The following is a 10,431-nucleotide window of genomic DNA, read 5'->3' on the forward strand; positions in this document are numbered from 1 at the left end:
TAACTCTGTTCCTTCCTTTCCCTCGTAACTCTGTTCCTCCCTTTCCTTCCCTTAACTCTGTTCCTTCCTTCCCCTTCCCTCTTAACTCTGTTCCTTCCTTTCCCTTCCCTTAACTCTGTTCCTTCCCTTCCTTCCCTCTTAACTCTGTTCCTTCCCTTCCCTCTTAACTCTGTTCCTTCCTTTCCTTCCCTCGTAACTCTGTTCCTTCCTTCCTTCCCCTTAACTCTGTTCCTTCCTTCCCTTCCTCTTAACTCTGTTCGTTCCCTTCCCTCTGCTCTGTTCCTTCCCTTCCCTCTTCTGTTCCTTCCCTTCCTCGTAACTCTGTTCCTGTTCCTTCCTTCCCTTCCTCTTAACTCTGTTCGTTCCCTTCCCTCTTAACTCTGTTCGTTCCTTCCCTCTTAACTCTGTTCCTTCCCTTCCCTCTTAACTCTCCTTCCTTTCCCTCTTCCTTCCTCTTAACTCTGTTCCTTCCCTTCCTCTTAACTCTGTTCCTTCCTTCCCTCTTAACTCTGTTCCTTCCTTCCCTCTTAACTCTGTTCCTTCCCTTCCTCTAACTCTGTTGTTCCTTCCCTCTTAACTCTTTCCTTCCCCCTCTTAACTCTGTTCCTTCCTTCCCCTTTCCTTCCCTTTAACTCTGTTCCTTCCCTTCCCTCTTAACTCTGTTCCTTCCTTCCCTCTTAACTCTGTTGATTTTCCCTTCCCTCTTAACTCTGTTCCTTCCCTTATCATGTTCCTTCCCTTCCCTCTTAACTCTGGACCCTGTTCCTTCCCTTCCTCTTAACTCTGTTCCTTCCCTTCCCTCTTAAGACTCTGTTCCTTCCCTTCCCCTAACTCCCTCCATTGTCTCTTATCTCCTTCCTTTTGCTCCTGTGACTAACTCTCCTTCCCTCTTAATTGTCCCTTCCTGCTCTCTTCTTACTGTTCATGGACCTTTTCTGGAGTTCTCTCCATTGTCCTCGCCAGTGACTCCCGGTTCTGGAGACGTCGCCAGGCCCGGCGAGTGGGACCTGGTGGACTTTGAGGAAGAGCAGCAACAGCTTCAGCTTCGACCAGAATACGAGACCAAGTGTACCTCCCGCAGACTAAACCGCGTCACACAGGTGTTTTTCTGTCTTACCTGCATTATAACACAGGGTTAGGGGTTATGGTTAGGGGTTATGGTTAGGGGTTATGGTTAGGGGTTATGGTTAGGGGTTAGGGTTAGGGGTTAGGGTTAGGGTTAGGGGTTATGGTTAGGGGTTAGTGGTTATGGTTAGGGGTTAGGGGTTATGGTTAGGGGTTATGTTTAGGGGTTAGGGGTTATGGTTAGGGGTTATGGTTTGGGGTTAGGGGTTATGGTTAGGGGTTATGGTTAGGGGTTATGGTTAGGGGTTAGGGGTTATGGTTAGGGGTTATGTTTAGGGGTTAGGGGTTATGGTTAGGGGTTATGGTTAGAGGTTATGGTTAGGGGTTATGGTTAGGGGTTATGGTTAGGGGTTAGGGGTTATGGTTAGGGGTTATGTTTAGGGGTTAGGGTTCATGGTTAGGGTTATGGTTAGGGGTTAAGGGTTAGGGGTTAGAGGTTATGGTTAGGGGTTATGGTTAGGGGTTATGGTTAGGGGTTATGGTTATGGGTTAGGGATTTTGGTTAGGGGTTATGGTTAGGGGTCATGGTTCGGGGTTAATGGTTAGGGGTTATGGGTTAGGGGTTATGGTTAGGGGTTATGGTTAGGGGTTATGGTTAGGGGTTATGGTTAGGGGTTATGGTTAGGGGTTATGGGTTATGGTTAGGGGTTAGAGGTTAGGGGTTATGGTTAGGGGTTAGGGGTTATGGTTAGGGGTTATGGTTAGGGGTTAGGGGTTATGGTTAGGGGTTATGGTTAGGGTTATGGTTAGGGGTTATGGTTAGCGGTTAGGGCCAGAGTACAAGTGTACCAGCCTATCGACTCAACCGCATCACATAGGTACTGTATGATATTGATTGACATGTCTGATTGAAGTGTCGTCCACCTACCGGTGCCCAGCCTGTATTGAAAGTATTCCACAGTGAAACCTTTATGTCTGGATCTCGCAACTGACATCATTCCTACTGAGAGGGGTCTGTTTCTGGGCCCTCCACCTCCTACTGAGAGGGGTCTGTTTCTGGGCCCTGACCCTCCACCTCCTACTGAGAGGGGTCTGTTTCTGGGCCCTCCACCTCCTACTGAGAGGGGTCTGTTTCTGGGCCCTGGCCCTCCATCTCCTACTGAGTGGGGTCTGTTTCTGGGCCCTGGCCCTCCATCTCATAATGAGAGGGGTCTGTTCCTGGGCCCTGGCCCTCCACCTCCTACTGAGAGGGGTCTATTCCTGGGCCCTCCACCTCCTACTGAGAGGGGTCTGTTTCTGGGCCCTGGCCCTCCATCTCCTACTGAGTGGGGTCTGTTTCTGGGCCCTGGCCCTCCATCTCATAATGAGAGGGGTCTGTTTCTGGGCCCTCCACCTCCTACTGAGAGGGGTCTGTTTCTGGGCCCTGACCCTCCACCTCCTACTGAGAGGGGTCTGTTTCTGGGCCCTCCACCTCCTACTGAGAGGGGTCTGTTTCTGGGCCCTGGCCCTCCATCTCCTACTGAGTGGGGTCTGTTTCTGGGCCCTGGCCCTCCATCTCATAATGAGAGGGTCTGTTCCTGGGCCCTGGCCCTCCACCTCCTACTGAGAGGGTCTATTCCTGGGCCCTCCACCTCCTACTGAGAGGGGTCTGTTTCTGGGCCCTGGCCCTCCATCTCCTACTGAGTGGGGTCTGTTTCTGGGCCCTGGCCCTCCATCTCATAATGAGAGGGGTCTGTTCCTGGGCCCTGACCCTCCACCTCCTAATGAGAGGGGTCTGTTCCTGGCCCCTGACCCTCCACCTCATAATGAGAGGGGTCTGTTTCTGGGCCCTGGCCCTCCACCTCCTACTGAGAGGGGTCTATTCCTGGGCCCTCCACCTCCTACTGAGAGGGGTCTGTTTCTGGGCCCTGGCCCTCCACCTCCTACTGAGAGGGGTCTATTCCTGGGCCCTCCACCTCCTACTGAGAGGGGTCTATTCCTGGGCCCTCCACCTCCTAATGAGAGGGGTCTGTTCCTGGGCCCTGGCCCTCCACCTCCTAATGAGAGGGGTCTATTCCTGGGCCCTGACCCTCCACCTCCTACTGAGAGGGGTCTGTTTCTGGGCCCTGGCCCTCCACCTCCTAATGAGAGGGGTCTATTCCTGGGCCCTGACCCTCCACCTCCTACTGAGAGGGGTCTATTCCTGGGCCCTGACCCTCCACCTCCTACTGAGAGGGGTCTATTCCTGGGCCCTGACCCTCCACCTCCTAATGAGAGGGGTCTGTTTCTGGGCCCTGGCCCTCCACCTCCTAATGAGAGGGTCTATTCCTGGGCCCTGACCCTCCACCTCCTAATGAGAGGGGTCTATTCCTGGGCCCTGACCCTCCACCTCCTACTGAGAGGGGTCTATTCCTGGGCCCTGACCCTCCACCTCCTAATGAGAGGGGTCTGTTGATGGGCCTTGACCCTCCACCTCCTAATGAGAGGGGTCTGTTTCTGGGCCCTGGCCCTCCACCTCCTAATGAGAGGGGTCTATTCCTGGGCCCTGACCCTCCACCTCCTAATGAGAGGGGTCTATTCCTGGGCCCTCCACCTCCTAATGAGAGGGGTCTGTTCCTGGGCCCTGGCCCTCCATCTCCTACTGAGAGGGGTCTATTCCTGGGCCCTCCACCTCCTAATGAGAGGGGTCTGTTCCTGGGCCCTGACCCTCCACCTCCTACTGAGAGGGGTCTATTCCTGGGCCCTGACCCTCCACCTCCTAATGAGAGGGGTCTATTCCTGGGCCCTGACCCTCCACCTCCTACTGAGAGGGGTCTATTCCTGGGCCCTGACCCTCCACCTCCTACTGAGAGGGGTCTATTCCTGGGCCCTGACCCTCCACCTCCTAATGAGAGGGGTCTATTCCTGGGCCCTGACCCTCCACCTCCTACTGAGAGGGGTCTATTCCTGGGCCCTGACCCTCCACCTCCTACTGAGAGGGGTCTATTCCTGGGCCCTGACCCTCCACCTCCTACTGAGAGGGGTCTATTCCTGGGCCCTGACCCTCCACCTCCTAATGAGAGGGGTCTATTCCTGGGCCCTCCACCTCCTAATGAGAGGGGTCTGTTCCTAGGCCCTGACCCTCCACCTCCTAATGAGAGGGGTCTATTCCTGGGCCCTGACCCTCCACCTCCTACTGAGAGGGGTCTATTCCTGGGCCCTGACCCTCCACCTCCTACTGAGAGGGTCTATTCCTGGGCCCTGACCCTCCACCTCCTACTGAGAGGGGGTCTATTCCTGGGCCCTGACCCTCCACCTCCTAATGCGAGGGGTCTATTCCTGGGCCCTCCACCTCCTAATGAGAGGGGTCTGTTCCTAGGCCCTGACCCTCCACCTCCTAATGAGAGGGGTCTATTCCTGGGCCCTCCACCTCCTAATGAGAGGGGTCTATTCCTGGGCCCTGACCCTCCACCTCCTAATGAGAGGGGTCTGTTCATGGGCCCTGACCCTCCACCTCCTACTGAGAGGGGTTTGTTCCTGGGCCCTGACCCTCCACCTCCTAATGAGAGGGGTCTGTTCATGGGCCCTGACCCTCCACCTCCTACTGAGAGGGGTCTGTTCCTGGGCCCTGACCCTCCACCTCCTACTGAGAGGGGTCTGTTCCTGGGCCCTGACCCTCCACCTCCTACTGAGAGGGGTCTGTTCCTGGGCCCTCCACCTCCTAATGAGAGGGGTCTGTTCCTGGGCCCTCACCCTCCACCTCCTAATGAGAGGGGTCTGTTGATGGGCCCTGACCCTCCACCTCCTAATTAGAGGGGTCTGTTCCTGGGCCCTGGCCCTCCACCTCCTACTGAGAGGGGTCTGTTCATGGGCCCTGACCCTCCACCTCCTAATGAGAGGGGTCTGTTCATGGGCCCTGACCCTCCACCTCCTACTGAGAGGGGTCTGTTCCTGGGCCCTCACCCTCCACCTCCTAATGAGAGGGGTCTGTTCATGGGCCCTGACCCTCCACCTCCTAATGAGAGGGGTCTGTTCATGGGCCCTCACCCTCCACCTCCTACTGAGAGGGGTCTGTTCATGGGCCCTCACCCTCCACCTCCTACTGAGAGGGGTCTGTTCCTGGGCCCTCACCCTCCACCTCCTAATGAGAGGGGTCTGTTCCTGGGCCCTCCACCTCCTACTGAGAGGGGTCTGTTCATGGGCCCTGACCCTCCACCTCCTAATGAGAGGGGTCTGTTCATGGGCCCTGACCCTCCACCTCCTACTGAGAGGGTCTGTTCCTGGGCCCTCACCCTCCACCTCCTAATGAGAGGGTCTGTTCCTGGGCCCTCCACCTCCTACTGAGAGGGTCTGTTCATGGGCCCTGACCCTCCACCCTCTAATGAGAGGGGTCTGTTCATGGGCCCTCACCCTCCACCTCCTACTGAGAGGGGTTTGTTCCTGGGCCCTGACCCTCCACCTCCTAATGAGAGGGGTCTGTTCATGGGCCCTGACCCTCCACCTCCTACTGAGAGGGGTCTGTTCCTGGGCCCTGACCCTCCACCTCCTACTGAGAGGGGTCTGTTCCTGGGCCCTGACCCTCCACCTCCTACTGAGAGGGGTCTGTTCCTGGGCCCTCCACCTCCTAATGAGAGGGGTCTGTTCCTGGGCCCTCACCCTCCACCTCCCTAATGAGAGGGTCTGTTGATGGGCCTGACCCTCCACCTCCTAATTAGAGGGGTCTGTTCCTGGGCCCTGGCCCTCCACCTCCTACTGAGAGGGGTCTGTTCATGGGCCCTGACCCTCCACCTCCTAATGAGAGGGGTCTGTTCATGGGCCCTGACCCTCCACCTCCTACTGAGAGGGTCTGTTCCTGGGCCCTCACCCTCCACCTCCTAATGAGAGGGTCTGTTCATGGGCCCTCACCCTCCACCTCCTACTGAGAGGGGTCTGTTCATGGGCCCTCACCCTCCACCTCCTACTGAGAGGGGTCTGTTCCTGGGCCCTCACCCTCCACCTCCTAATGAGAGGGGTCTGTTCCTGGACCCTCCACCTCCTAATGAGAGGGGTCTGTTCATGGGCCCTGACCCTCCACCTCCTACTGAGAGGGGTCTGTTCCTGGGCCCTGACCCTCCACCTCCTACTGAGAGGGGTCTGTTCATGGGCCCTCACCCTCCACCTCCTACTGAGAGGGGTCTGTTCCTGGGCCCTCACCCTCCACCTCCTAATGAGAGGGGTCTGTTCATGGGCCCTCACCCTCCACCTCCTAATGAGAGGGGTCTGTTCCTGGGCCCTGGCCCTCCACCTCCTAATGAGAGGGGTCTGTTCATGGGCCCTCACCCTCCACCTCCTAATGAGAGGGGTCTGTTCATGGGCCCTGACCCTCCACCTCCTACTGAGAGGGGTCTGTTCCTGGGCCCTCACCCTCCACCTCCTAATGAGAGGGGTCTGTTCATGGGCCCTGACCCTCCACCTCCTAATGAGAGGGGTCTGTTCCTGGGCCCTGACCCTCCACCTCCTAATGAGAGGGGTTTGTTCATGGGCCCTGACCCTCCACCTCCTAATGAGAGGGGTCTGTTCCTGGGCCCTCCACCTCCTACTGAGAGGGGTCTGTTCATGGGCCCTGACCCTCCACCTCCTAATGAGAGGGGTCTGTTCCTGGGCCCTGACCCTCCACCTCCTAATGAGAGGGGTCTGTTCCTGGGCCCTGACCCTCCACATCCTCCACCTCCTCCACATCCTCCCCACCCTCCACCTCCTCCACCTCCACCTCCTCCCCACCCTCCACCTCCTCCACATCCTCCCCACCCTCCACCCCCTCCACCTCCAACTCCTCCCCACCCTCCACCCCACCCTCCTCCTCCCCACCCTCCACCTCCTCACCCCCTGTCTGTAACTGTACTATAGGAGATGGAGTTGGTCCTTGACAGGACAGCAGCTGAACAAGTGGGCAATATGCTCCTGTGTTGGGCCACCGATGGCGCTGTGGGTAAGACTGGCACAGAGGAAGAGGATGCCAGTGTGAAGTGATGTGGAGGGATTTGTGAGCCTGGCATGTGTTGATTGCTCATGTCTGGGTGGAACATATCTGATGCTGACTGCATCATTTTACCTGATGCATCATGGGACTTAACTGTAATGAATTAACAATGCTAAAACAGCAACACAACCTTAGTGTTTGGTGTTTTTAGAGTCTGGTCCCAGATCAGTTTTTCTGCTGTATAGCCAATTGTTATAGTCATGGTACCAACAGTGACTAGAACCATAGATGTTGACTATGAGCACAAACTGATCTGGGCCCAGGCTAATAAAAGCCTGGATTCACCAGGAAACTGCTGCAGTGGTCCGTGGACTGGTCTGGGCCCAGGTCAATAGTTTGAGATGATGACAACAAGCTGCTATGTGTTGGTTGGTACTGCCCCCTGGTGGTCTGGAGACTAACAGCTGTAACCATGCTGACTGACTGCATGTTGTTGTCCGGTGTTGTAGGAGATGGAGCCATACTTACCCGTAACATCCCAGTGTGCTCGTACATTCCTGTCTGGAGCCACCGTCATATTCTGGGTGAGCTTTTATTCATGATGGTTTACTCTGGATCTTAACTCCTCCCTCCTCCTTCTCCTGTCTCCTCCCACTCCCTTCTACTGACTCCTCCCACTCCCTTCTACTGACTCCTCCCTCCCCCTTCTCCTGTCTCCTCCCACTCTCTTCTCCTGTCTCCTCTCACTCCTTCTCCTGTCTCCTCCCACTCCCTTCTACTGACTCCTCCCACTCCCTTCTACTGACTCCTCCCACTCCTTCTCCTGTCTCCTCCCTCTCCTGTCTCCTCTCTCCTCCCTTCTCCTGTCTCCTCCCTCTCCTGTCTCCTCCCTCCTCCCTCTCCTGTCTCCTCTCTCCTCCCTCCTCCTGTCTCCTCCCTTCTCCTGTCTCCTCTCTCCTCCCTTCTCCTGTCTCCTCCCTCTCCTGTCTCCTCTCTCCTCCCTTCTCCTGTCTCCTCCCTCTCCTGTCTCCTCTCTCCTCCCTCTCCTCTCTCCTCCCTCTCCTGTCTCATCCCTCTCCTGTCTCCTCTCTCCTCCTTCTCCTGTCTCCTCCCTCTCCTGTCTCCTCTCCTCCTCCTGTCTCCCTCTCCTCCCTTCTCCTCCCTCCTCCTCTCCTGTCTCCTCTCTCCTCCCTTCTCCTGTCTCTTCCCTCTCCTGTCTCCTCTCTCCTCCCTTCTCCTGTCTCCTCCCTCTCCTGTCTCTCCCTCTCTCCTCCCTTCTCCTCTCTCCTCCCTCTCCTGCCTCCTCCCTCCTCCCTCTCCTGTCTCCTCTCTCCTCCCCTTCTCCTGTCTCCTCCTCTCCTGTCTCCTCTCTCCTCCCTTCTCCTCTCCCTCCTCTCCTGCCTCCTCCCTCCTCCCTCTCCTGTCTCCTCTCTCCTCCTTCTCCCTGTCTCCTCCCTCTCCTGTCTCCTCTCTCCTTCCTTCTCCTGTCTCCTCCCTCTCCTGTCTCCTCTCTCCTCCCTTCTCCTCTCTCCTCCCTCTCCTGCCTCCTCCCTCCTCCCTCTCCCGTCTCCTCTCTCCTCCCTTCTCCTGTCTCCTCCCTCTCCTGTCTCCTCTCTCCTCCCTCTCCTGTCTCCCCTCTCCTGTCTCCTCCCTCTCCTGTCTCCTCTCTCCTCCCGTCTCCTCCCTCCTCCTTCTCCTGTCTCCTCTCTCGGGATTAGATTTGTAATGAGTTTGCACCACACTGTTGTGTTTTGAAGTGTGTTGTTGGTGATGATTTGTCAGTGTCTGTGAACACATGTATTTGTAATGTATTAGTATTGTTGTTGTATTTGTATATACAGTCAGGGTTGGGGTCAGTTCCTATTCAATTCAGTCAATAAATATCAGTTGACGTCCTGAATTGACTGCATTGAAACAAAAGTGACCACAACCTTGACAGATTCCTGTCTCCTCTCTCCTCGTTCCTGCCTCTTTCTCCTGTCTCCTCGTTCCTCCCTCTGTCTCCTGTCTCCTCTCTCCTCGTTCCTCCCTCTTTCTCCTGTCTCGTCCTCTCCTCGTTCCTCCCTCTGTCTCCTGTCTCCTCTCTCCTTGTTCCTCCATCTGTCTCCTGTCTCCTCTCTCCTCGTTCCTCCCTCTTTCTCCTGTCTCCTCTCTCCTCGTTTCTCCCTCTTTCTCCTGTCTCCTCGTTCCTCCCTCTTTCTCCTGTCTTCTCTCTCCTCGTTCCTCCCTCTTTCTCCTGTCTCCTCTCTCCTCGTTCCTCCCTCTGTCTCCTGTCTCCTCTCTCCTCGTTCCTCCCTCTGTCTCCTATCTCCTCTCTACCACCCCTCCTGTCCCTCAGATCTCCCTGATCATAGCGTGTATCATTGGGGTGATAGCCTACCGTTTGGCGGTGTACGCTGCGTTCGCTAGCATCATGAAGGACAGCCCCACCAATAACATCCACATGGTGGGCTCCCTCATCACCCCGCAGCTCGCCACCTCCGTCACCGCTTCCTGTATCAACTTCGTCATCATCATGATCCTCAATCTGATGTATGAGAGAGTGGCCATCTGGATCACTGACATGGGTAAGATAGAGAGTGGCCAGCCGGATCACTTATTTCCCGGTTGCTAAAGAGACAATAACAAAATGTTTAAACAAAATTATAACCCCGGTTGCAATCTGAGTGTGACATCGTGAGTTATGTCGTACATTGTTTTTTAAAAGCATTTTGCAGCATTTGCTTAAGTGAATCAATGCAGATCTATTACGAACATAATGACTAACGAGCTAATTAATCCATTCCTTAATGTAGACTCTCCTTGTTGTGAATGTTTGCTGTTTTCCCCATTCAGAGATCCCCAAGACTCACCTGGAGTACGAGAACAAGCTGACAGTGAAGATGTTTCTGTTCCAGTTCGTCAACTACTACTCTTCCTGTTTCTACGTGGCCTTCTTCAAGGGGAAGTTCGTCGGTCGTCCCGGAGACTACATCTACATGTTCGGCTGGAGCAAGCTGAGGAACGAGGAGGTAGGGTACCTAGTGTAGAGTACCTAGTAGAGTACCTAGTAGAGTACCTAGTAGAGTACCTAGTAGAGTACCTAGTGTAGAGTACCTAGTGTAGGGTACCTAGTGTAGGATACCTAGTGTAGGATACCTAGTGTAGAGTACCTAGTGTAGGATACCTAGTGTAGGATACCTAGTAGAGTACCTAGTGTAGGATACCTAGTGTAGGGTACCTAGTGTAGGATACCTAGTGTAGAGTGCCTAGTGTAGGATACCTAGTGTAGGGTACCTAGTGTAGGATACCTAGTGTAGAGTGCCTAGTGTAGGATACCTAGTGTAGGATACCTAGTGTAGGATACCTAGTGTAGGGTACCTAGTGTAGGATACCTAGTGTAGGATACCTAGTGTAGAGTACCTAGTGTAGGATACCTAGTAGAGTACCTAGTGTAGAGTACCTAGTGT

At 55.3% G+C, this 10,431-nt stretch overlaps 1 protein-coding gene across 1 annotated transcript; it reads left to right on the forward strand.

Annotated features, from left to right (window-relative positions):
• Positions 1 to 963: 963 nt before the first annotated feature.
• On the forward strand, positions 964 to 10,059 carry LOC135536703 (anoctamin-5-like; the record flags this gene model as incomplete). Its single annotated transcript, XM_064962962.1, has 4 exons — positions 964 to 1,100; positions 7,492 to 7,566; positions 9,321 to 9,549; positions 9,818 to 10,059. Coding segments are annotated over 4 exons (635 nt in total), but the record flags the coding sequence as incomplete, so codon positions are not given.
• Between the last annotated feature and the right edge of the window lie 372 nt (positions 10,060 to 10,431).

The sequence above is a fragment of the Oncorhynchus masou genome, unplaced genomic scaffold (assembly GCF_036934945.1).
Source record: "Oncorhynchus masou masou isolate Uvic2021 unplaced genomic scaffold, UVic_Omas_1.1 unplaced_scaffold_6518, whole genome shotgun sequence".
In the NCBI taxonomy this organism is placed as follows: Eukaryota; Metazoa; Chordata; class Actinopteri; order Salmoniformes; family Salmonidae; genus Oncorhynchus; species Oncorhynchus masou.